General features: G+C 51.6%; 1 protein-coding gene across 1 annotated transcript in view; it reads left to right on the top strand.

The window, feature by feature from the left end:
* OTOG (otogelin) overlaps positions 1 to 22,538 on the top strand; it is a 1,016,637-nt gene that overhangs the window by 746,127 nt on the left and 247,972 nt on the right. Inside the window, exons 30-32 of the mRNA XM_077292284.1 lie at positions 10,145 to 10,301; positions 15,224 to 15,250; positions 15,750 to 15,917. Coding sequence (XP_077148399.1) covers positions 10,145 to 10,301; positions 15,224 to 15,250; positions 15,750 to 15,917 — 352 coding nt within the window. The remainder of the gene's footprint in view (positions 1 to 10,144; positions 10,302 to 15,223; positions 15,251 to 15,749; positions 15,918 to 22,538) is intronic.

Genomic DNA, 22,538 nt, shown 5'->3' with positions numbered 1-22,538 from the left:
AATTTCAGTACCCTTTGCCTCTACTGTCTGATTTATTTGCTCGGATTAAGGGGGCTAGTTGGTTCACCAAGATAGACCTTCGAGGGGCGTATAATCTCGTGCGTATTAAACAGGGCGATGAATGGAAAACAGCATTTAATACGTCCGAGGGCCATTTTGAGTACCTGGTGATGCCATTCGGCCTTTCTAATGCTCCCTCTGTGTTTCAGTCCTTTATGCATGACATCTTCCGAAAGTATCTGGATAGATTCATGATCGTATATTTGGATGATATTTTGGTCTTTTCGGATGATTGGGAGTCCCATGTGAAGCAGGTCAGAATGGTGTTCCAGGTCCTTCGTGCTAATTCCTTGTTTGTGAAGGGATCTAAGTGCCTCTTTGGAGTTCAGGTTTCCTTTTTGGGCTTCATTTTTTCCCCTTCTTCTATCGAGATGGATCCTGTTAAAGTCCAAGCTATTTATGATTGGACTCGGCCTACATCTGTGAAGAGCCTTCAGAAATTTCTGGGCTTTGCCTATTTTTACCGTCGCTTCATCGCTAATTTTTCTAGTGTTGTTAAACAGTTGACTGATTTGACCAAGAAGGGTGCTGATGTGGTGAATTGGTCCTCTGCGGCCGTTGAGGCTTTTCAGGAGTTGAAACGTCATTTCTCTTCGGCTGCTGTGTTGTGTCAGCCAGATGTTTCGCTCCCTTTTCAGGTCGAGGTTGATGCTTCTGAAATTGGAACAGGGGCTGTTTTGTCTCAGAGAAGTTCTGATTGCTCTGTAATGAAGCCATGCGCTTTCTTTTCGAGAAAGTTTTCGCCTGCTGAGCATAATTATGATGTTGGCAATCGGGAGTTGTTGGCTATGAAGTGGGCATTCGAGGAGTGGCGACATTGGCTTGAAGGAGCCAAGCATCGCGTGGTGGTCTTGACAGATCACAAGAATCTGACTTATCTTGAGTCTGCCAAACGGTTGAATCCTAGACAGGCTCGTTGGTCGCTGTTTTTCTCCCATTTCAATTTTGTGGTTTCGTACCTTCCGGGTTCTAAGAATGTGAAGGCTGATGCCCTTTCAAGGAGTTTTGTGTCTGATTCTCCTGGGGTTCCTGAGCTGGCTGGTATTCTCAGAGAGGGGGTAGTTCTGTCTGCCATCTCCCCGGATTTGCGGCGGGTGCTGCAGGAGTTCCAAGCTGATAGACCTGCCCGTTGTCCAGCAGAGAAACTGTTTGTCCCTGATAGATGGACTAATAGAGTTATCTCTGAGGTTCATTGTTCGGTGTTGGCTGGTCATCCTGGGATTTTTGGTACCAGAGATTTGGTGGCTAGGTCCTTTTGGTGGCCTTCCTTGTCGCGGGATGTGCGTTCTTTTGTGCAGTCTTGTGGGACTTGTGCTCGGGCTAAGCCCTGCTGTTCTCATGCCAGTGGGTTACTTTTGCCCTTGCCTGTCCCGAAAAGGCCTTGGACGCATGTTTCCATGGATTTTATTTCAGATCTTCCTGTTTCTCAAAGGATGTCGGTCATCTGGGTCGTTTGCGATCGCTTCTCTAAAATGGTCCATTTGGTACCCTTGCCTAAATTGCCTTCTTCCTCTGATTTGGTTCCATTATTTTTCCAACATGTGGTTCGTTTGCATGGCATTCCGGAGAACATCGTGTCTGACAGAGGTTCCCAGTTTGTTTCAAGGTTTTGGCGGTCCTTTTGTGCTAAGATGGGCATTGATTTGTCTTTTTCTTCGGCTTTCCATCCTCAGACAAATGGCCAAACCGAACGAACCAATCAGACTTTGGAAACTTATCTGAGATGCTTTGTTTCTGCTGATCAGGATGATTGGGTGACCTTCTTGCCATTGGCTGAGTTCGCCCTTAATAATCGGGCCAGTTCGGCTACTTTGGTTTCGCCTTTTTTTTGTAATTCTGGTTTTCATCCTCGTTTTTCTTCAGGGCAGGTTGAGCCTTCGGACTGTCCTGGTGTGGATTCTGTGGTGGACAGGTTGCAACAAATTTGGACTCATGTGGTGGACAATTTGACCTTGTCCCAAGAGAAGGCTCAACGTTTCGCTAACCGCCGTCGCCGTGTTGGTCCCCGACTTCGTGTTGGGGATTTGGTTTGGTTATCATCTCGTTATGTTCCTATGAAGGTTTCTTCTCCTAAGTTTAAGCCTCGTTTCATTGGTCCTTATAAGATTTCTGAAATTCTTAATCCTGTATCATTTCGTTTGGCTCTTCCTGCTTCTTTTGCCATCCATAATGTGTTCCATAGGTCGTTGCTGCGGAGATATGTGGTGCCTATGGTTCCCTCCGTTGATCCTCCTGCTCCGGTGTTGGTCGAGGGGGAGTTGGAGTATGTGGTGGAGAAGATTTTGGATTCTCGCATTTCGAGACGAAAACTTCAGTACTTGGTCAAATGGAAGGCCTATGGTCAGGAGGATAATTCCTGGGTTGTTGCCTCTGATGTCCATGCTGCCGATTTAGTTCGTGCCTTTCATTTGGCTCGTCCTGATCGGCCTGGGGGCTCTGGTGAGGGTTCGGTGACCCCTCCTCAATGGGGGGGTACTGTTGTGAATTCCGTTCTCGAGCTCCCTCCTGTGGTCATGAATGGTACTTCGGTGAGTTCTGTCCGTGGACTCCCTCTGGTGGCTGTGAGTGGAGCTGCTGGTTCTGAGATTCCTTCTCCTGCTGCCCTCGTTTGGGGCTAGGCTGGATTTTCTATTTAACTCCACTCAGATCGTTACTCCATGCCAGCTGTCAATGTTCTAGTACTGGTTCAGATCTCTCCTGGATCTTTCTGTGGACCTGTCTACTCCAGCACAAGCTAAGTTCCTGCTTGTTCATTTGTTACTTATTGTTTTTTTTTGCTAAGTTCTAGTCCAGCTTGCTTTCATGAAACTATCTGGCAAGCTGGAAGCTCTGGGGGTGCAGAGTGGCACCACCGCATCGTGAGTCGGTGCGGGGGTATTTTTTGCACACACTGCGTGGGTTTTGTAGCTTTTTGTGTTGACCGCAAAGATCCCTTTTCTATCCTCAATCTGTTTAGTTAGACTGGCCTCTCTTTGCTAAAACCTATCTCATCCTGTGTTTGTGATTTCCTCTTATCTCACAGTCAATATTTGTGGGGGGCTGCTTTTACCTTTGGGGAAAATTTCTCTGAGGCAAGTGAGGCTTTGTTTCCTTTCTTTAGGGGAAGTTAGCTCTTAGGCTGTGAAGAGGCGTCTAGGCAGAGTCAGGCACGCTCCACGGCTATTTCTAGTTGTGTTGATAGGAGTAGCGTTTGCGGTCAGCAGAGTTCCCATTTCCCCAGAGCTCGTCCCGATTCCGTGTTTAACTATCAGGTCATTTCTGTTGCACCTAACCACCAGGTCATAACACATGGCATCACCTTCCTCACGGTTCCCATGTATCTCCCCATTTCCTGTAGCACCGACACTTGCCCCTGCTAGGGGTTCCTCAGCCGTCTCACTCCGCAAAGCGACGTGGCTGAGCACTCCTGTACCTATGGACACATCAACTTTCACAGAAACATCATTATCAGGTTCAGTTGGCACAGGTACAACATTTTCACCATCAATCCTAGGGAAAAAATGGTTATCAGATGCATCATTACAAGATAAAGCATGGTCAGGTAACACATGCGATTTCCCATCATCATCATCATCATCATCAGGGTTAACGTTACCCTCATTAGTAGATTGGGGAGGGGTGTCAACGTCGTAGTATGCAACCAACCTCCCCAAATCAGTCCCCAACAAAACATCAGTGGGCAAATTATCAGACAGCCCCACTTCCTTCACCCCGCTCCCAGCACCCCAATCAATATAAACCCGGGCCATTGGCAAGGGACAGCTGATGCCCCCAATCCCAGTGACAGTTAGGGTTTTCCCCGGAATGATTTCTTCAGGGGCTGCCAGTTCGGGTCGGATGAGGGATCGTTCAGCCTCGGTGTCCTTGAGGCCTGTAGCAACACGACCTCCCACAGTGACGTGCTGTACGTTGTCACACACCCTCCCAACCACACCACCCACCAAAAGAACTACTGCATTAGGCCCTGGGGCCTTGGCTGGGGGGTTCTTCCGCTTGTCTGGACAGTTGGGACTGATATGACCAGGCTGCCTGCAGTGGTAACACTGGCGAAGTTCGGTGGTAGGTCTGGTGCTGTTGGCCACGGGGACAGGACCTCTGGGGTGTTGGCTGGCAGGGGTACTGGTGTTGGTTGCAGGCTTACCCCCTCTCCAGCTGGTGGTGACTGGCTTCCGCACTTCCGATCTACGGTTGGCCTCATAGGCATCGGCAATCTGCGCTGCTGTCGTCACGTCTTTGGGTTCTCTGTCCATCACAAACTGTCGCACCTCAGCTGGGCAAAGATGGAAGAACTGGTCTTTGATCATCAGGTCTCGCAGCTGTGCAAAGGTGGTCACTGACAGTCCTTGGGTCCACTGGTCAAAGTGGGTCCCCAGTCCATGCACCACATCACTGTAACTGTCGTGTGGGCCACGTTGGAGGGTCCGAAACGTTTTACGGTACACCTCGGGTGTAAGCTGGTACTTGGCTATCAGAGCCTGCTTGATGGCCTCATAGTCACCATCTTGTTCTTGAGGGAGGGCAGCAAACGCCTCCAGAGCTTTTCCTCTCAGCCCTGGTGTCAGGTATCGTGCCCATTCTTGTGTAGGCAGCTGGTACTGTCTGCAGGCTTTCTCAAAGGCCCGCAGAAAAGTGTCCAAGTCCCCATCCTTTTCCATAACAGGGAAGTGATCGGGCCGGGGCTTCGGTATCTGAGCGCTGCTGGGCTCATGGCTGGACTGGGACGACCCCTGCATTTGCAGTTGGGCCATCTGCAGCTGGTACTCCCGCTCCGCTTGCCGCTTGGCTCGCTGGGCCTGGGCCTCTCGCTCGGCTCGCTGGGCCTGTGCCTCTCGCTCGGCTCGGGCCTCGGCCTCCTGCCGGTATTGCTGAATCAGCTGCCAACGTCCATCATGGTCGTCAGTGGGGAGTTCTTCCAAGGCCGCCTGCAGGTGGGGTCCAATTCGCCCGGATTGCTAGCAGGGCCAGCATTCAGTGGTTGGACCTCTACTGCAGCACCATGTTCGCTGGTGCTGGCTTCTGCGGCTTCTGGGCTCTGGGAGTGGTCTAGAGCGGCTTCCCATTGCACCAGATCAGCGACCATTTGAGTCTTGGTCTTGCTCTGGGGGTTCAGGCCATGGTACGTGCATATCCCAGCAAGAGCGTCCTTCTTCTGCTGGGCGTACCAGGCTTCTCCTTTCGCAGCCATGGTTGCCAAATAAAAGATAGGATAGAAAAATGAAGAGAAAGGGAGGGGATAATTACCAGTACACAATTGTCTCAAGACTAATAAACACTGAGTTCTTTCTCCAAACTTATTTGCGCAGAGTCCTCGCAAGAACTTTCTGCAAGTTTTTAGTGAGAGGAATGATTGCTCAAACCAAATCACTAATGCCTTAATATCCCACCGCCTTGCCACCAATTGTCACGACTCACACTGTGACTGTCACCAGTTGTCACGATCCCTTAGCCGCTGCCACCAATTTGTCACGAAATCCACAGGGATTCCTGACCACTGTCACCAATATGTCACGGATTGGGGTGACTTTAGACCAACAGACGGCTATCACATGTGCAGGGGGGCTTATCTTAGTTATCCCTCCACTGCCACAATGTGATAAAAAAACACACACAAGGCTAGGGACCTCTTAGTTTACAGCAGGGGCTTATTTTAGGTATCCCACTGCTCTTCAATATGCCACGAACTGCAGGGATTTTTGTGTATCCCGCTTACAGTTCCACTTAAACCTTGCAGCTCTCTGGCGCCCCCCTTTCTATCAGGTCAGGTTAGGTACTGCACCTAGGGTAATTAGTCGCCAGAAAGGCTGCCTGCTATGTACTGGCTATTGGGCATGCTGCAGCGACGCGATAAACTACTCCTGCTCAGGCAGGAACAATAATTATCAAGCCGCAATCGCTACAACACCCAAAGGCCTGCACACGGTAGTGCCGCCACCAGCTTCGATTACACGGGTCCGAAGCTAACCCAAAACAGTAGCGTAATTCCCTTCAGAGACTTAGGGTACGTTTTTAGAGCATGGAGAAAGAACTGGCATGAAATAATATACCCCACAAAATGTAGGCAGTGCTTTATCAAAATATTTTACAAAGATGTTACAAAAGAGACAATTGCAAATATGTACAAGGTAATTATAAAAAAACAGGGAATAACATGAGAAATAACACTTACAGTTGTTCAAAGCATTGCAGGCAACAGGAACTTTCCATCTATCCCAGTGCATCAGGGCGTGCACTCTGGGCTCTTCAGGTAAAAACTCAAAACTGCCTCCTGAAAGTCTGCCAGCAACTTAAAACCTACAGTCTGTGACCTCACAGAAAGGGCTGGCTTTTCCAACCCCTCCTACCTCGTCAGTGTTACTCACTGTGCATTAAATATATCTGATGCCCGTAACTTCGCTCCAGAACATGTCATAGTCATATCAAACCCAGCATTCATCTCGGATTAACGTGAGCATTCTAATGAGATCAAATATGTCCTATCTGGGATACATATTTACAGAGAAATCCCTACTTCTTCACCTGATGGAGTTAAAAGCTCATGTTTAGAGTGATGGGTAGATCCTTCGATGGAGATTACAAATATATGTTTTCGTGGTCTTAACTTAAACGATTTGCCTAATATCTTCCAAAAACAGAACAAAAGACTTTCAAGATTCTAGAAGTTTCTAATCCAGTTTAAGCTGGGCACTTTCCACTACAGGAAATGCCGGTTGTAAATACCTTGGTGCGGGGGATGAGGGCTTGTGAGCTGAAAGTCAGGTATTTGCAGCCACAAGCTGCTGCAGAATCACTCCAAGAAGGGGGGCTTAGCCCACAGCAGGCTAGCAAGAGAACTAAACTTATATGATATTTCATACCATATCGTGACAGGTATATGTGGGTGTTGTAGCGGTCTTGGTGTGGTGTCAGTGTTGGTGCGGCGGTATCTGTAACGTGGTATATGTGGGTGTTGTAGCGGTCTTGGTGTGGTGTCAGTGTTGGTGCGGCGGTATCTGTAATGTGGTATATGTGGATGTTGTAGCTGTCTTGGTATGGTGTCAGTGTTGGTGCGGCGGTATCTGTAATGTGGTATATGTGGGTGTTGTAGCAGTCTTGGTGTGGTGTCAGTGTTGGTGCGGCTGTATCTGTAATGTGGTATATGTGGGTGTTGTAGAGGTCTTGGTGTGGTGTCAGTGTTGGTGCGGCGGTATCTGTAACGTGGTATATGTGGGTGTTGTAGCGGCCTTGGTGTGGTGTCAGTGTTGTTTGCGGCTGTATCTGTAATGTGGTATATGTGGGTGTTGTAGCGGCCTTGGCGTGGTGTCAGTGTTGGTGCGGCGGTATATGTAACGTGGTTTATGTGGGTGTTGTAGCGGTCTTGGTGTGGTGTCAGTGTTGGTGAGGCTGTATCTGTAACGTGGTTTATGTGGGTGTTGTAGCAGTCTTGGTGTGGTGTCAGTGTTGGTGCGGTTGTATCTGTAATGTTGTATATGTGGGTGTTGTAGCGGTCTTGGCATGGTGTCAGTGTTGGTGCGGCTGTATCTGTAAAGTGTTTTATGTGGGTGTTGTAGCAGTCTTGGTGTGGTGTCAGTGTTGGTGCCGCGGTATCTGTAACGTGGTTTATGTGGGTGTTGTAGCGGTCTTGGTGTGGTGTCAGTGTTGGTGCGGCTGTATCTGTAATGTGGTATATGTGGGTGTTGTAGCCGTCTTGGTGTGGTGTCAGTGTTGGTGCGGCGGTATCTGTAACGTGGTTTATGTGGGTGTTGTAGCGGTCTTGGTGTGGTGTCAGTGTTGGTGCGGCTGTATCTGTAATGTGGTATATGTGGGTGTTGTAGCCGTCTTGGTGTGGTGTCAGTGTTGGTGCGGCGGTATCTGTAATGTGGTATATGTGGGTGTTGTAGCCGTCTTGGTGTGGTGTCAGTGTTGGTGCGGCGGTATCTGTAATGTGGTATATGTGGGTGTTGTAGCCGTCTTGGTGTGGTGTCAGTGTTGGTGCGGCTGTATCTGTAATGTGGTATATGTGGGTGTTGTAGCCGTCTTGGTGTGGTGTCAGTGTTGGTGCGGCTGTATCTGTAATGTGGTATATGTGGGTGTTGTAGCCGTCTTGGTGTGGTGTCAGTGTTGGTGCGGCGGTATCTGTAATGTGGTATATGTGGGTGTTGTAGCGGTCTTGGTGTGGTGTCAGTGTTGGTGCGGCTGTATCTGTAATGTTGTATATGTGGGTGTTGTAGCGGTCTTGGTGTGGTGTCAGTGTTGGTGCGGCGGTATCTGTAATGTGGTATATGTGGGTGTTGTAGCGGTCTTGGTGTGGTGTCAGTGTTGGTGCGGCTGTATCTGTAATGTGGTATATGTGGGTGTTGTAGCGGTCTTGGTGTGGTGTCAGTGTTGGTGCGGCGGTATATGTAACGTGGTATATGTGGGTGTTGTAGCGGCCTTGGTGTGGTGTCAGTGTTGGTGCGGCGGTATATGTAATGTGGTATATGTGGGTGTTGTAGCAGTCTTGGTGTGGTGTCAGTGTTGGTGCGGCGGTATCTGTAATGTGGTATATGTGGGTGTTGTAGCGGTCTTGGTGTGGTGTCAGTGTTGGTGCGGCGGTATCTGTAATGTGGTATATGTGGGTGTTGTAGCAGTCTTGGTGTGGTGTCAGTGTTGGTGCGGCGGTATCTGTAATGTGGTATATGTGGGTGTTGTAGCAGTCTTGGTGTGGTGTCAGTGTTGGTGCGGCGGTATCTGTAATGTGGTATATGTGGGTGTTGTAGCGGTCTTGGTGTGGTGTCAGTGTTGGTGCGGAGGTATCTGTAATGTGGTATATGTGGGTGTTGTAGCGGCCTTGGTGTGGTGTCAGTGTTGGTGCGGTTTTATCTGTAATGTGGTATATGTGGGTGTTGTAGTGGTCTTGGTGTGGTGTCAGTGTTGGTGCGGCGGTATCTGTAATGTGGTATATGTGGGTGTTGTAGCGGTCTTGGTGTGGTGTCAGTGTTGGTGCGGCGGTATCTGTAATGTGGTATATGTGGGTGTTGTAACGGTCTTGGTGTGGTGTCAGTGTTGGTGCGGCGGTATCTGTAACGTGGTATATGTGGGTGTTGTAGCGGTCTTGGTGTGGTGTCAGTGTTGGTGCGGCTGTATCTGTAACGTGGTATATGTAGGTGTTGTAGCGGTCTTGGTGTGGTGTCAGTGTTGGTGCGGCTGTATCTGTAATGTGGTATATGTGGGTGTTGTAGCGGTCTTGGTGTGGTGTCAGTGTTGGTGCGGCGGTATCTGTAATGTGGTTTATGTGGGTGTTGTAGCAGTCTTGGTGTGGTGTCAGTGTTGGTGCGGCGGTATCTGTAATGTGGTATATGTGGGTGTTGTAACGGTCTTGGTGTGGTGTCAGTGTTGGTGCGGCGGTATCTGTAACGTGGTATATGTGGGTGTTGTAGCGGTCTTGGTGTGGTGTCAGTGTTGGTGCGGCTGTATCTGTAACGTGGTATATGTAGGTGTTGTAGCGGTCTTGGTGTGGTGTCAGTGTTGGTGCGGCTGTATCTGTAATGTGGTATATGTGGGTGTTGTAGCGGTCTTGGTGTGGTGTCAGTGTTGGTGCGGCGGTATCTGTAATGTGGTTTATGTGGGTGTTGTAGCAGTCTTGGTGTGGTGTCAGTGTTGGTGCGGCAGTATCTGTAATGTGGTATATGTGGGTGTTGTAGCGGTCTTGGTGTGGTGTCAGTGTTGGTGCGACTGTATCTGTAACGTGGTATATGTGGGTGTTGTAGCGGTCTTGGTGTGGTGTCAGTGTTGGTGCGGCGGTATCTGTAATGTGGTATATGTGGGCGTTGTGGCGGTCTTGGTGTGGTGTCAGTGTTGGTGCGGCGGTATCTGTAACGTGGTTTATGTGGGTGTTGTAGCAGTCTTGGTGTGGTGTCAGTGTTGGTGCGGCGGTATCTGTAATGTGGTATATGTGGGTGTTGTAGCGGCCTTGGTGTGGTGTCACTGTTGGTGCGGTTGTATCTGTAACACAGTGGGTGTTATAGCAGTGAGGATATATCTGTGATGGGGTTAATGTGGCTGTGGCGGTATTTATTTGTATTGCCGTATCTCGGGATATTGATGTGTACATTTTCATGTTCTCTAGCTGGATGTGGCTTGGTTTTACGCTAACTGCCTCTCAGACACATGTGGCTGTAACCGCGGTGGAGACTGTGAGTGTTTTTGTGCCAGTGTCTCGGCATATGCCCATCAGTGCTGCCAGCAGGGAATCACCGTGGACTGGAGGTCTCCCCGAGTTTGTCGTAAGTGTGGTCCATCCTGGTGCATGCTGCTCACTATTCAGACTGCGGAGTTACTCAGGTGTAGTACATTGCCCTCCACTGTGTTCCGCTCGGTGCTCAGAGGCTTGGGTTGGTGCTCAGTAAATTGGGGGTCACTTTATACTTATCACTGTATCGCATGGAGCTAAGTGGGAAATACTCAGGTTACAATGTAAGAGAAACAGAGTGCAACATTGTGCCATATCCAGTGCTGGTAAAAAAGCAATCTGTTTCCATTCTCTGCTCCCACATCCTGCCCCTTACTTCTGCTGTGCCCCTTCTCGGCTCCCACTTCCTGCCCTTTCCTTCTATTGTGCCCCATCTCTGCTGCCACATCCTGCCCCTTCCTTCTGCTGTGTCGCCTCTCAGCTTCCACGTCCTGCCCCTTTCTTCTGCTGTGTCCCCTCTCTTCTCCCACATCCTGACCCTTCCTACTGCTTTCCCCTCTCTTCTCCCACATCCTGCCCTTTCCTTCTTCTGTGCCCCCTCTCTGCTCCCACATCCTGCCACTTCCTTCTGTGCCCCCTCTCTGCTCCCACATCCTGCCCCTTCCTTCTTCTGTGCCCCCTCTCTGCTCCCACATCCTGCCCCTTTCTTCTGCTGTGTCCCCTCTCTTCTCCCACATCCTGCCCCTTCCTTCTTCTGTGCCCCCTTTCTGCTCCCACATCCTGCCCCTTTCTTCGCCTGTGTCCCCTCTGCTCCCACATCCTGCCCCTTCCTTCTGTGCCCCCTCTCTGCTTCCACATCCTGCCCCTTCCTTCTTCTGTGCCTCCTCCCTGCTCCCACATCCTGCCCCTTCCTTCTGCTGTGTCACCTCTCTGCTCCCACATCCTGCCCCTTTCTTCTGCTGTGTCCCCTCTGCTCCCACATCCTGCCCCTTTCTTCTTCTGTGCCCCCTCTCTGCTCCCACATCCTGCCCCTTCCTTCTTCTGTGCCCCCTCTCTGCTCCCACATCCTGCCCCTTCCTTCTTCTGTGCCCCCTCTCTGCTCCCACATCCTGCCCCTTCCTTCTTCTGTGCCCCCTCTCTGCTCTCACATCCTGCCCCTTCCTTCTTCTGTGCCCCCTCTCTGCTCCCACATCCTGCCCCTTTCTTCTGCTGTGTCCCCTCTGCTCCCACATCCTGCCCCCTTCCTTCTTCTGTGCCCCCTCTCTGCTCCCACATCCTGCCCCTTTCTTCTGCTGTGTCCCCTCTGCTCCCACATCCTGCCCCTTCCTTCTTCTGTGCCCCCTCTCTGCTTCCACATCCTGCCCCTTCCTTCTTCTGTGCCCCCCCTCTGCTCCCACATCCTGCCCCTTCCTTCTTCTGTGCCCCCTCTCTTCTCCCACATCCTGCCCCTTTCTTCTGCTGTGTCCCCTCTGCTCCCACATCCTGCCCCTTTCTTCTTCTGTGCCCCTTCTCTGCTCCCACATCCTGCCCCTTCCTTCTGCTGTGTCATCTCTCTGCTTCCAAATCCTGCCCCTTCCTTCTTCTGTGCCCCCTCTCTGCTCCAACATCCTGTCTCTTTCTTCTGCTGTGTCCCCTCTCTGCTCCCACATCCTGCCCCTTCCTTCTTCTGTGCCCCCTCTCTGCTCCCACATCCTGCCCCTTTTTTCTGCTGTGTCCCCTCTGCTCCCACATCCTGCCCCTTCCTTCTGCTGTGTCACCTCTCTGCTTCCACATCCTGCCCCTTCCTTCTTCTGTGCCCCCTCTCTGCTCCAACATCCTGCCCCTTTCTTCTGCTGTGTCCCCTCTGCTCCCATATCCTGCCCCTTCCTTCTTCTGTGCCCCCTCTCTGCTCCCACATCCTGCCCCTTTCTTCTGCTGTGTCACCTCTCTGCTTCCACATCCTGCCCCTTCCTTCTGCTGTGTCACCTCTCTGCTCCCACATCCTGCCCCTTCCTTCTGCTGTGCCCCCTCTCTGCTCCCACATCCTGCCCCTTCTGCTGTGTCCCCTCTACTCCCACATCCTGCCCCTTTCTTCTGCTGTGTCCCCTCTGCTCCCACATCCTGCCCCTTCCTTCTTCTGTGCCCCCTCTCTGCTCCCACATCCTGCCCCTTTCTTCTGCTGTGTCCCCTCTGCTCCCACATCCTGCCCCTTCCTTCTGCTGTGTCACCTCTCTGCTCCCACATCCTGCCCCTTCCTTCTTCTGTGCCCCCTCTCTGCTCCAACATCCTGCCTCTTTCTTCTGCTGTGTCCCCTCTGCTCCCATATCCTGCCCCTCCCTTCTTCTGTGCCCCCTTTCTGCTCCCACATCCTGCCCCTTTCTTCTGCTGTGTCACCTCTCTGCTTCCACATCCTGCCCCTTCCTTCTGCTGTGTCACCTCTCTGCTCCCACATCCTGCCCCTTTCTTCTGCTGTGTCCCCTCTGCTCCCATATCCTGCCCCTTCCTTCTTCTGTGCCCCCTCTCTGCTCCCGCATCCTGCCCCTTCCTTCTTCTGTGCCCCCTCTGCTCCCACATCCTGCCCCTTTCTTCTGCTGTGTCCCCTCTGCTCCCACATCCTGCCCCTTCCTTCTTCTGTGCCCCCTCTCTGCTCCCACATCCTGCCCCTTCTGCTGTGTCCCCTCTGCTCCCACATCCTGCCCCTTTCTTCTGTTGTGTCCCCTTTGCTCCCACATCCTGCCCCTTCCTTCTTCTGTGCCCCCTCTCTGCTCCCACATCCTGCCCCTTCCTTCTTCTGTGCCCCCTCTCTGCTCCCACATCCTGCCCCTTTCTTCTGCTGTGTCCCCTCTGCTCCCACATCCTGCCCCTTCCTTCTGCTGTGTCACCTCTCTGCTCCCACATCCTGCCCCTTTCTTCTGCTGTGTCCTCTCTGCTCCCACATCCTGCCCCTTCCTTCTTCTGTGCCCCCTCTCTGCTCCCACATCCTGCCCCTTCCTTCTTCTGTGCCCCCTCTCTGCTCCCACATCCTGCCCCTTTCTTCTGCTGTGTCCCCTCTGCTCCCACATCCTGCCCCTTTCTTCTGCTGTGTCCTCCCTGCTCCCACATCCTGCCCCTTCCTTCTTCTGTGCCCCCTCTCTGCTCCCACATCCTGCCCCTTTCTTCTGCTGTGTCCTCTCTGCTCCCACATCCTGCCCCTTCTTTCTTCTGTGCCCCCTCTCTGCTCCCACATCCTGCCCCTTCCTTCTTCTGTGCCCCCTCTCTGCTCCCACATCCTGCCCTTTCCTTCTTCTGTGCCCCCTCTCTGCTCCCACATCCTGCCACTTCCTTCTGTGCCCCCTCTCTGCTCCCACATCCTGCCCCTTCCTTCTTCTGTGCCCCCTCTCTGCTCCCACATCCTGCCCCTTCCTTCTTCTGTGCCCCCTCTCTGCTCCCACATCCTGCCCCTTCCTTCTTCTGTGCCCCCTCTCTGCTTCCACATCCTGCCCCTTTCTTCTGCTGTGTCCCCTCTGCTCCCACATCCTGCCCCTTTCTTCTGCTGTGTCCTCTCTGCTCCCACATCCTGCCCCTTTCTTGTGCTGTGTCCCCTCTGCTCCCACATCCTGCCCCTTTCTTCTGCTGTGTCCTCTCTGCTCCCACATCCTGCCCCTTCCTTCTTCTGTGCCCCCTCTCTGCTCCCACATCCTGCCCCTTCCTTCTTCTGTGCCCCCTCTCTGCTCCCACATCCTGCCCCTTCCTTCTTCTGTGCCCCCTCTCTGCTCCCACATCCTGCCCCTTTCTTCTGCTGTGTCCCCTCTGCTCCCATATCCTGCCCCTTTCTTCTGCTGTGTCCTCTCTGCTCCCACATCCTGCCCCGTCCTTCTTCTGTGCCCCCTCTCTGCTCCCACATCCTGCCCCTTTCTTCTGCTGTGTCCCCTCTGCTCCCACATCCTGCCCCTTTCTTCTGCTGTGTCCTCTCTGCTCCCACATCCTGCCCCTTCCTTCTTCTGTGCCCCCTCTCTGCTCCCACATCCTGCCCCTTCCTTCTTCTGTGCCCCCTCTCTGCTCCCACATCCTGCCCCTTCCTTCTTCTGTGCCCCCTCTCTGCTCCCACATCCTGCCCCTTCCTTCTTCTGTGCCCCCTCTCTGCTCCCACATCCTGCCCCTTTCTTCTGCTGTGTCCCCTCTCTGCTCCCACATCCTGCTGCTTCCTTCTGCTGTGCCCTCTCTATGCTCCCACATCCTGCCCCTTCCTTCTTCTGTGCCCCCTCTCTGCTCCCACATCCTGCCCCTTTCTTCTGCTGTGTCCCCTCTCTGCTCCCACATCCTGCTGCTTCCTTCTGCTGTGCCCTCTCTATGCTCTCACCTTGTGCCCCTGCTTTGGCCGCTGCCTTCTACTACTGTGTTGATTTGCTAATCTCTGCTCCTGCATTTCTCTAGGGCCTCCACCCTCTGCTCCTGCCACCTCCACTTTCTGCTCGCTCCGTATCTGTTCTCTGCTCACTCCTTATCCACCCTCTCCTCCTACCGCCTCCGCTCTCTGCTCGCTCCGTATGCGATCTCTGCTCGCTCAGTATCCACCCTCTGCTCCTGCCGCCTCCGCTAACTGCTCACTCTTTATCTATCCTCTGCTCCAACCAGCTCTGTGCTCTGATCACTCAATATCCACCCTCTACCCCTGCCGCCGATGCGCTCTGCTCGCTTCATATCCACCCTCTGCTTCTTCTACCTCTGCTTTCTGCTCATTCCATATCCGCGCTCTGCTCTCTTCTTGCTCCGTATCCGCCCTTTGTGCTGCTTTGTTGTGCCTCTGCTCTGCATTTCACCCTGCTCTCTCTACTTGAGTGGCCTCCCCACATTGTGTTGCCCTGTGCTTATGCTATCTGCTACTGTGGCCCATATCCAGTGGTCCGAACCCTAAGAAATAAAGTAGGTTATGCTGCAGATCATTCTGCTTCCCGGAACAGACACAAGTCATTAGCAGGCGATGACATCGGAGCTGGATGACTGTATGGACATTATGGACCCTCTGCTCTCATCTAATCTTTTGTCTCTTTTTTCCAGCTTATGACTGTGAATTCTACAATAAAGGTGAGTGCATCTACCGTCATAGCCATTGGGGACCCGGGCATAAACTGAGACCATTAGGGTAGAGGGCTGATTGTGATGGGGCAGCACAGTCCATGTCGCGGCATCTCCATACAGTTTATCAGATCAAACCGCAACGTACTGTTCTATAAAGAGGCTGTGGGGTCCTCTGGGGCCCCTTTATACCAGTGAACCCTATCGTACATAGGGCAGCACAGTGGCGCTGAGGTCCTGGGTTCAAATCCCACCAAGGACAACATCTGCAAGGAGGTTGGATGTTCTCCCCGCGTTTGTGCAGGTTTACGCCTGGTTCTCCGGTTTCCTACCACATACCAAAGACATACTGATAAGGAGCCCCATTGAGGACAGTGGTGATAATGTCTGTAAAGCGCTGCGGAATAAGATAGCACTATATAAGCAAAGCATAATAAATAGTGAATAAATAAATCGTACATGCATGCCATTGGATCGTGGCTACTAGATGTCACCATTCTTTCCTCAGTTTTAGGCAAAGGTCCATACAGGTTGCACAGTCACAGGGACCAGGGTCTTGTGCTGGCGGTCCAGATGGCTGATATCATTGTGATGCCAATGAGAGAAGAGCATGAGATGCCGGGCCACACCGCCGACTTCATGATGACCCCTGGATTGTTCAGCCCCAAAGCCCATGGTGAGATTTACTCTGCACTGTGCCAGGTTACTGGGGGTCTAGAATCAGTGGGTACCAGCTCCACAACTTATTGGTGGCAAGAAGGGAGCTGATGGGTCACGGAGTGAGGGGCTAGGGTTAGTGATGCCCTCAATGATAAACATTCACTATATGTTCATGCACAAGGCCTTTGCTTTACTCCTTATGGGCTTTTGCAATTAAACTGGGCCACTCCAGCTGATTGGGCATGGGTGGCCAGCCTGGTCTGTGTCTTTAACCCACATGTGCCTATCCTGGGGCATAGTATTTATTCCATAACAACCTCTTGCAGACTTTTCAATCTTTATATAGGGAACAGTGATTGTCATTTGAACCTGTGTCTTCTGTATATTTATGCACCTTATTTGGCAGGCAGTACAAAACGGTGTGAGTATACACAAGTTTGCTTATTTTCACACATACTGTGTTTTCTTAAAATCTATCACACTTTTACTTACCAGCATAGCTTTTGCTAAATTTGGTTACAGGTGGGCACATTGCGGCAATATGAATAATCTTTGGTCAGGACATTCCCCGTCTGCAACAGGATGCATGTATAAAGGTTTTAAGCCTGGGGTTATACAGTCGTGGCCAAAAGTATTCACACCCCTGCAATTCTGTCAGATAATAATCAGTTTCTTCCTGAAAATGATTGCAAACACAAATTCTTTGTTATTATTATCTTCATTTAATTTGTCTTAAATGAAACAACACAATAGAGAATGAAGCAAAAAGCAAAACATTGATCATTTCACATAAAACTCCAAAAATGGGCCAGACAAAAGTATTGGCACCCTCAGCCTAATACTTGGTTGCACAACCTTTAGCCAAAATAACTGCGACCAACCGCTTCCGGTAACCATCAATGAGTTTCTTACAATGCTCTGATGGAATTTTAGACCATTCTTCTTTGGCAAACTGCTCCAGGTCCCTGATATTTGAAGGGTGCCTTCTCCAACATGCCATTTTTAGATCTCTCCACAGGTGTTCTATGGGATTCAGGGCTGGACTCATTGCTGGCCACCTTAGAAGTCTCCAGTGCTTTCTCTCAAACCATTTTCTAGTGCTTTTTGAAGTGTGTTTTGGGTCATTGTCCTGCTGGAAGACCCATGACCTCTGAGGGAGACCCGGCTTTCTCACACTGGGCCCTACATTATACTGCAAAATTTGTTGGTAGTCTTCAGACTTCATAAAGCCACGCACACGGTCAAGCAGTCCAGTGCCAGAGGCAGCAAAGCAACCCCAAAACATCAGGGAACCTCCGCCATGTTTGACTGTAGGAACCGTGTTCTTTTCTTTGAATGCCTCTTTTTTTTTGCTGTAAACTCTATGTTAATGCCTTTGCCCAAAAAGCTCTAGTTTTGTCTCATCTGACCAGAAAACATTCTTCCAAAACGTTTTAGGCTTTTTCAGGTAGGTTTTGGCAAACTCCAGCCTGGCTTTTTTATGTCTCGGGGTAAGAATTGGGGTCTTCCTGGGTCTCCTACCATACAGTCCCTTTTCATTCAGACGCCGACGGATAGTATGGGTTGACACTGTTGTACCCTCGTACTGCAGGGCAGCTTGAACTTGTTTGGATGTTAGTCGAGGTTATTTATCCGACATCCGCACAATCTTGCGTTGAAATCTCTTGTCAATTTTTCTTTTCCGTCCACATCTAGGGAGGTTAGCCACAGTGCCATGGGCTTTACACTTCTTGATGACACTGCGCACGGTAGACACAGGAACATTCAGGTCTTTGGAGATGGACTTGTAGCCTTGAGATTGCTCATGCTTCCTCACAATTTGGTTTCTCAAGTCCTCAGACAGTTCTTTGGTCTTCTTTATTTTCTCCATGCTCAATGTGGTGCACACAAGGACACAGGACAGAGGTTGAGTCAACTTTAATCCATGTCAACTGGCTGCAAGTGTGATTTAGTTATTGCCAACACCTGTTAGGTGCCACAGGTAAGTTACAGGTGCTGCTAAATACACAAATTAGAGAAGCATCACATGATTTTTCGAACAGTGCCAATACTTTTGTCCACCCCCTTTTTAATGTTTGGTGTGGAATTATATCCAATTTGGCTTTAGGATAATTCTTTTTGTGTTTTTTCATTTAAGACAAATTAAATGAAGATAATAATACCAAAGAATTTGTGTTTGCAGTCATTTTCAGGAAGAAACTGAGTATTATCTGACAGAATTGCAGGGGTGTGAATATTTTTGGCCATGACTGTATATACTTGATATGCTGTGTATATAGGCTACAGACCACTGATTATAACGTACTAGCTGTACTACCCGGCTTCGCCCGGGTTAATAACTGCTGTTAGCAAAATAGAATGCGTTGTTAACAAAAATGTATTCTGCACACAAAAACCACAAAATAAATAGATAGAAATGTAATTATTAAAAGGAAAAAACTAAGCTAATACAGTAGAAGCATTTCACAACATATATTTCATCTTGCTTTCATATTTGCAAGTTTCGCTTCCCTCTCCTCAGAAAGTTCATTGGCCCTTGAGGAAGCAGCTCTTGTTTTCATGTCTGCAAGCCTCGCTTCCCTCTCCTCAGAAAGTTCATTGGCTCTTGAGGAAGCAGCTCTTGTTTTCATGTCTGCAAGCCTCGCTTCCCTCTGCTCAGAAAGTTCATTGGCCCTTGAGGAAGCAGCTCTTGTTTTCATGTCTGCAAGCCTTGCTTCCCTCTCCTCAGAAAGTTCATTGGCTCTTGAGGAAGCAGCTCTTGTTTTCATGTCTGCAAGCCTCGCTTCCCTCTGCTCAGAAAGTTCATTGGCCCTTGAGGAAGCAGCTCTTGTTTTCATGTCTGCAAGTTTCGCTTCCCTCTCCTCAGAAAGTTCATTGGCTCTCGAGGAAGCAGCTCTTGTTTTCATGTCTGCAAGTTTTGCTTCCCTCTCCTCAGAAAGTTCATTGGCCCTTGAGGAAGCAGCTCTTGTTTTCATGTCTGCAAGCCTCGCTTCCCTCTCCTCAGAAAGTTCATTGGCCCTTGAGGAAGCAGCTCTTGTTTTCATGTCTGCAAGTTTCGCTTCCCTCTCCTCAGAAAGTTCATTGGCTCTCGAGGAAGCAGCTCTTGTTTTCATGTCTGCAAGCCTCGCTTCCCTCTCCTCAGAAAGTTCATTGGCTCTTGAGGAAGCAGCTCTTGTTTTCATGTCTGCAAGCCTCGCTTCCCTCTGCTCAGAAAGTTCATTGGCCCTTGAGGAAGCAGCTCTTGTTTTCATGTCTGCAAGCCTCGCTTCCCTCTGCTCAGAAAGTTCATTGGCTCTCGAGGAAGCAGCTCTTGTTTTCATGTCTGCAAGCCTCGCTTCCCTCTGCTCAGAAAGTTCATTGGCCCTTGAGGAAGCAGCTCTTGTTTTCATGTCTGCAAGCCTCGCTTCCCTCTGCTCAGAAAGTTCATTGGCCCTTGAGGAAGCAGCTCTTGTTTTCATGTCTGCAAGTTTCGCTTCCCTCTCCTCAGAAAGTTCATTGGCTCTCGAGGAAGCAGCTCTTGTTTTCATGTCTGCAAGTTTTGCTTCCTTCTCCTCAGAAAGTTCATTGGCCCTTGAGGAAGCAGCTCTTGTTTTCATGTCTGCAAGCCTCGCTTCCCTCTCCTCAGAAAGTTCATTGGCCCTTGAGGAAGCAGCTCTTGTTTTCATGTCTGCAAGCCTCGCTTCCCTCTCCTCAGAAAGTTCATTGGCTCTTCAGGAAGCAGCTGCTGTTCTCATGTGTGTCAGCCTTGTTTCTCAGTCTTCACATTTTTCATTGGCCCGTAATTCAGCTTTTCTTTTTGCATCAGCTGACATTTGTGCCATGGAATTCCTTTTCTTATGAGGCATTATTGTGGTAAAAACAGTCTGTAACTGGCAGTTTCTATATCCTCTCACATAGAGGTAATGTGACTGACATCAGCCTTTCCACCAACACACCCTAACTGACATGCTATTACCTCACACAAGCTTTGTTATACTGAGAATGTCCTTTGTTGCCTATATTAACCAATCAGAGCTCAGATTAATTAACTGTAGCAAAATAGAAGCTGAGCTGTGATTGGTTGCTATTGGCAGCATGATAAATCCCCAGCCAACAGGAAGCCCTCCCCTCTGGCAATATATATTAGCTCACACATACATACATACATCTATTATGTAATAGACAGGTCATGTGACTGACTGCAGTCGTATTTCCTATATGGTACATTTGTTGCTCTTGTAGTTTGTCTGCTTATTAATCAGATTTTTATTTTTGAAGGATAATACCAGACTTGTGTGTGTTTTAGGGCGAGTTTCATGTGTCAAATTGTGTGTGTTGAGTTGCGTGTGGCGACATGCATGTAGCCACTTTTTGTTTGTGCAGCTGCATGTGACAGGTTAGTGTAGCAAGTTGTGTGCAGCAAGTTTTGCGCATGGCGAGTTTTGCGCGTGGCGTTGTGTGGTACGTTTTGAGTATGTGCAAGTTTTGTGTGAGGCAACTTTTACATGTGTTGCAACTTTTGTGCATGTGGCAATTTTTCCGCATGTGCAAGTTATGCGTGTGGCGAGTTTTCCATGTGGCGAGTTTTGCATGAGCCTAGTTTTGTATGTGGCGAGTTTTGCGAGTGGCGAGTTTTGTGTTTCGACTTTTATGTGGCGAGGTTGGTGTATGTGTGGTGAAATGTGCGCTGAGGGTGGTATATGTGTTCAAGCATGCGGTAGTGTGTGGCGCATTGTGTGTGTGTTCATATCCCCGTGTGTGGTGAGTATCCCATGTCGGGGCCCCACCTTAGCAGTTGTACGGTATATACTCTTTGGCGCCATCGCTCTCATTTTTTAAGTCCCCCTTGTTCACATCTGGCAGCTGTTAATTTGCCTCCAACATTTTTCCTTTCACATTTTCCCCATTATGTAGATAGGGGCAAAATTGTTTCGTGAATTGAAACGCACGGGGTTAAAATTTCGCCTCACGACATAGCCTATGACGCTCTTGGGGTCCAGACATGTGACTGTGCAAAATTTTGTGGCTGTAGCTGTGACGGTGCAGATGCCAATCCCGGACATACACACATACATACACACACATTCAGCTTTATATATTAGACTAGCTATTGAACCCGTTCTACGCCCGGGTGGCGAGCATTTATATTGGTATATGGTCTCCATCCTGGTATGTGCTGCTCCATCCTGCGCCCCCATCCTGTCATGTGCTCCCATCCTGCGCCCTGATCCTGTCATGTGCTGCTCCATCCTGCATCCCCATCCTGTCATGTGCTGTTCCATCCTGCGCCCCCATCCTATCATGTGCTGCTCCATCCTGCGTCCCCATCCTGTCATGTGCTCCCATCCTGCGCGCTGAGTGCGGGCGGCTGTGCTGAGTGCGGGCGGCTGTGCTGAGTGCGGGCGGCTGTGCTGAGTGCGGGCGGCTGTGCTGAGTGCGGGCGGCTGTGCTGAGTGCGGGCGGCTGTGCTGAGTGCGGGCGGCTGTGCGTGGCTGTGCTGAGTGCGGGCGGCTGTGCTCAGTGCGGGCGGCTGTGCTGAGTGCGGGCGGCTGTGCTGAGTGCGGGCGGCTGTGCGTGGCTGTGCTGAGTGCGGGCGGCTGTGCTGAGTGCGGGCGGCTGTGCTGAGTGCGGGCGGCTGTGCTGAGTGCGGGCGGCTGTGCTGAGTGCGGGCGGCTGTGCTGAGTGCGGGCGGCTGTGCTGAGTGCGGGCGGCTGTGCTGAGTGCGGGCGGCTGTGCGTGGCTGTGCTGAGTGCAGGCGGCTGTGCTGAGTGCGGGCGGCTGTGCTGAGTGCGGGCGGCTGTGCTGAGTGCGGGCGGCTGTGCTGAGTGCAGGCGGCTGTGCTGAGTGCGGGCGGCTGTGCTGAGTGCGGGCGGCTGTGCGTGGCGGTGCAGAGAGCGGGCGGCTGTGCGTGGCGGTGCTGAGAGCGGGCGGCTGTGCGTGGCGGTGCTGAGTGCGGGCGGCTGTGCGTGGCGGTGCTGTGCTTGGCGGTGCTGAGTGCGGGCGGCTGTGCGTGGCTGTGGTGAGTGCGGACGGCTGAGCGTGGCGGTGGTGAGTGCGGGCAGCTGCGCGTGGCTGTGCTGAGTGCGGGCGGCTGCGCGTGGCGGTGCTGAGTGCGGGCGGCTGCGCGTGGCGGTGCTGAGTGCGGGCGGCTGCGCGTGGCGGTGCTGAGTGCGGGCGGCTGCGCGTGGCGATGCTGAGTGCGGGCGGCTGCGTGTGGCGGTGCTGAGTGCGGGCGGCTGCGCGTGGCGGTGCTGAGTGCGGGCGGCTGCGCGTGGCGGTGCTGAGTGCGGGCGGCTGTGCGTGGTGCTGTGCTTGGCGGTGCCGAGTGCGGGCGGCTGTGCGTGGCTGTGGTGAGTGCGGGCAGCTGAGCGTGGCGGTGCTGAGTGCGGGCAGCTGCGCGTGGCGGTGCTGAGTGCGGGCAGCTGCGCGTGGCGGTGCTAAGTGCGGGCGGCTGCGCGTGGCGGTGGTGAGTGCGGGCGGCTGTGCGTGGCGGGGGTGAGTGCGGGCGGCTGTGCGTGGCGGTGGTGAGTGCGGGCGGCTGTGCGTGGCGGTGGTGACTGCGGGCGGCTGTGCGTGGCGGTGGTGAGTGCGGGCGGCTGTGCTGGGCGCCGAGTGCTGGCGGCCTGAGCAGGCGGGGACACCGGCGCGCTGGGGGGGT

The sequence above is a fragment of the Ranitomeya variabilis genome, chromosome 2, assembly GCF_051348905.1.
Source record: "Ranitomeya variabilis isolate aRanVar5 chromosome 2, aRanVar5.hap1, whole genome shotgun sequence".
NCBI classification, from domain to species: domain Eukaryota; kingdom Metazoa; phylum Chordata; class Amphibia; order Anura; family Dendrobatidae; genus Ranitomeya; species Ranitomeya variabilis.
This window is presented reverse-complemented; position numbering and strand designations above follow the sequence as displayed.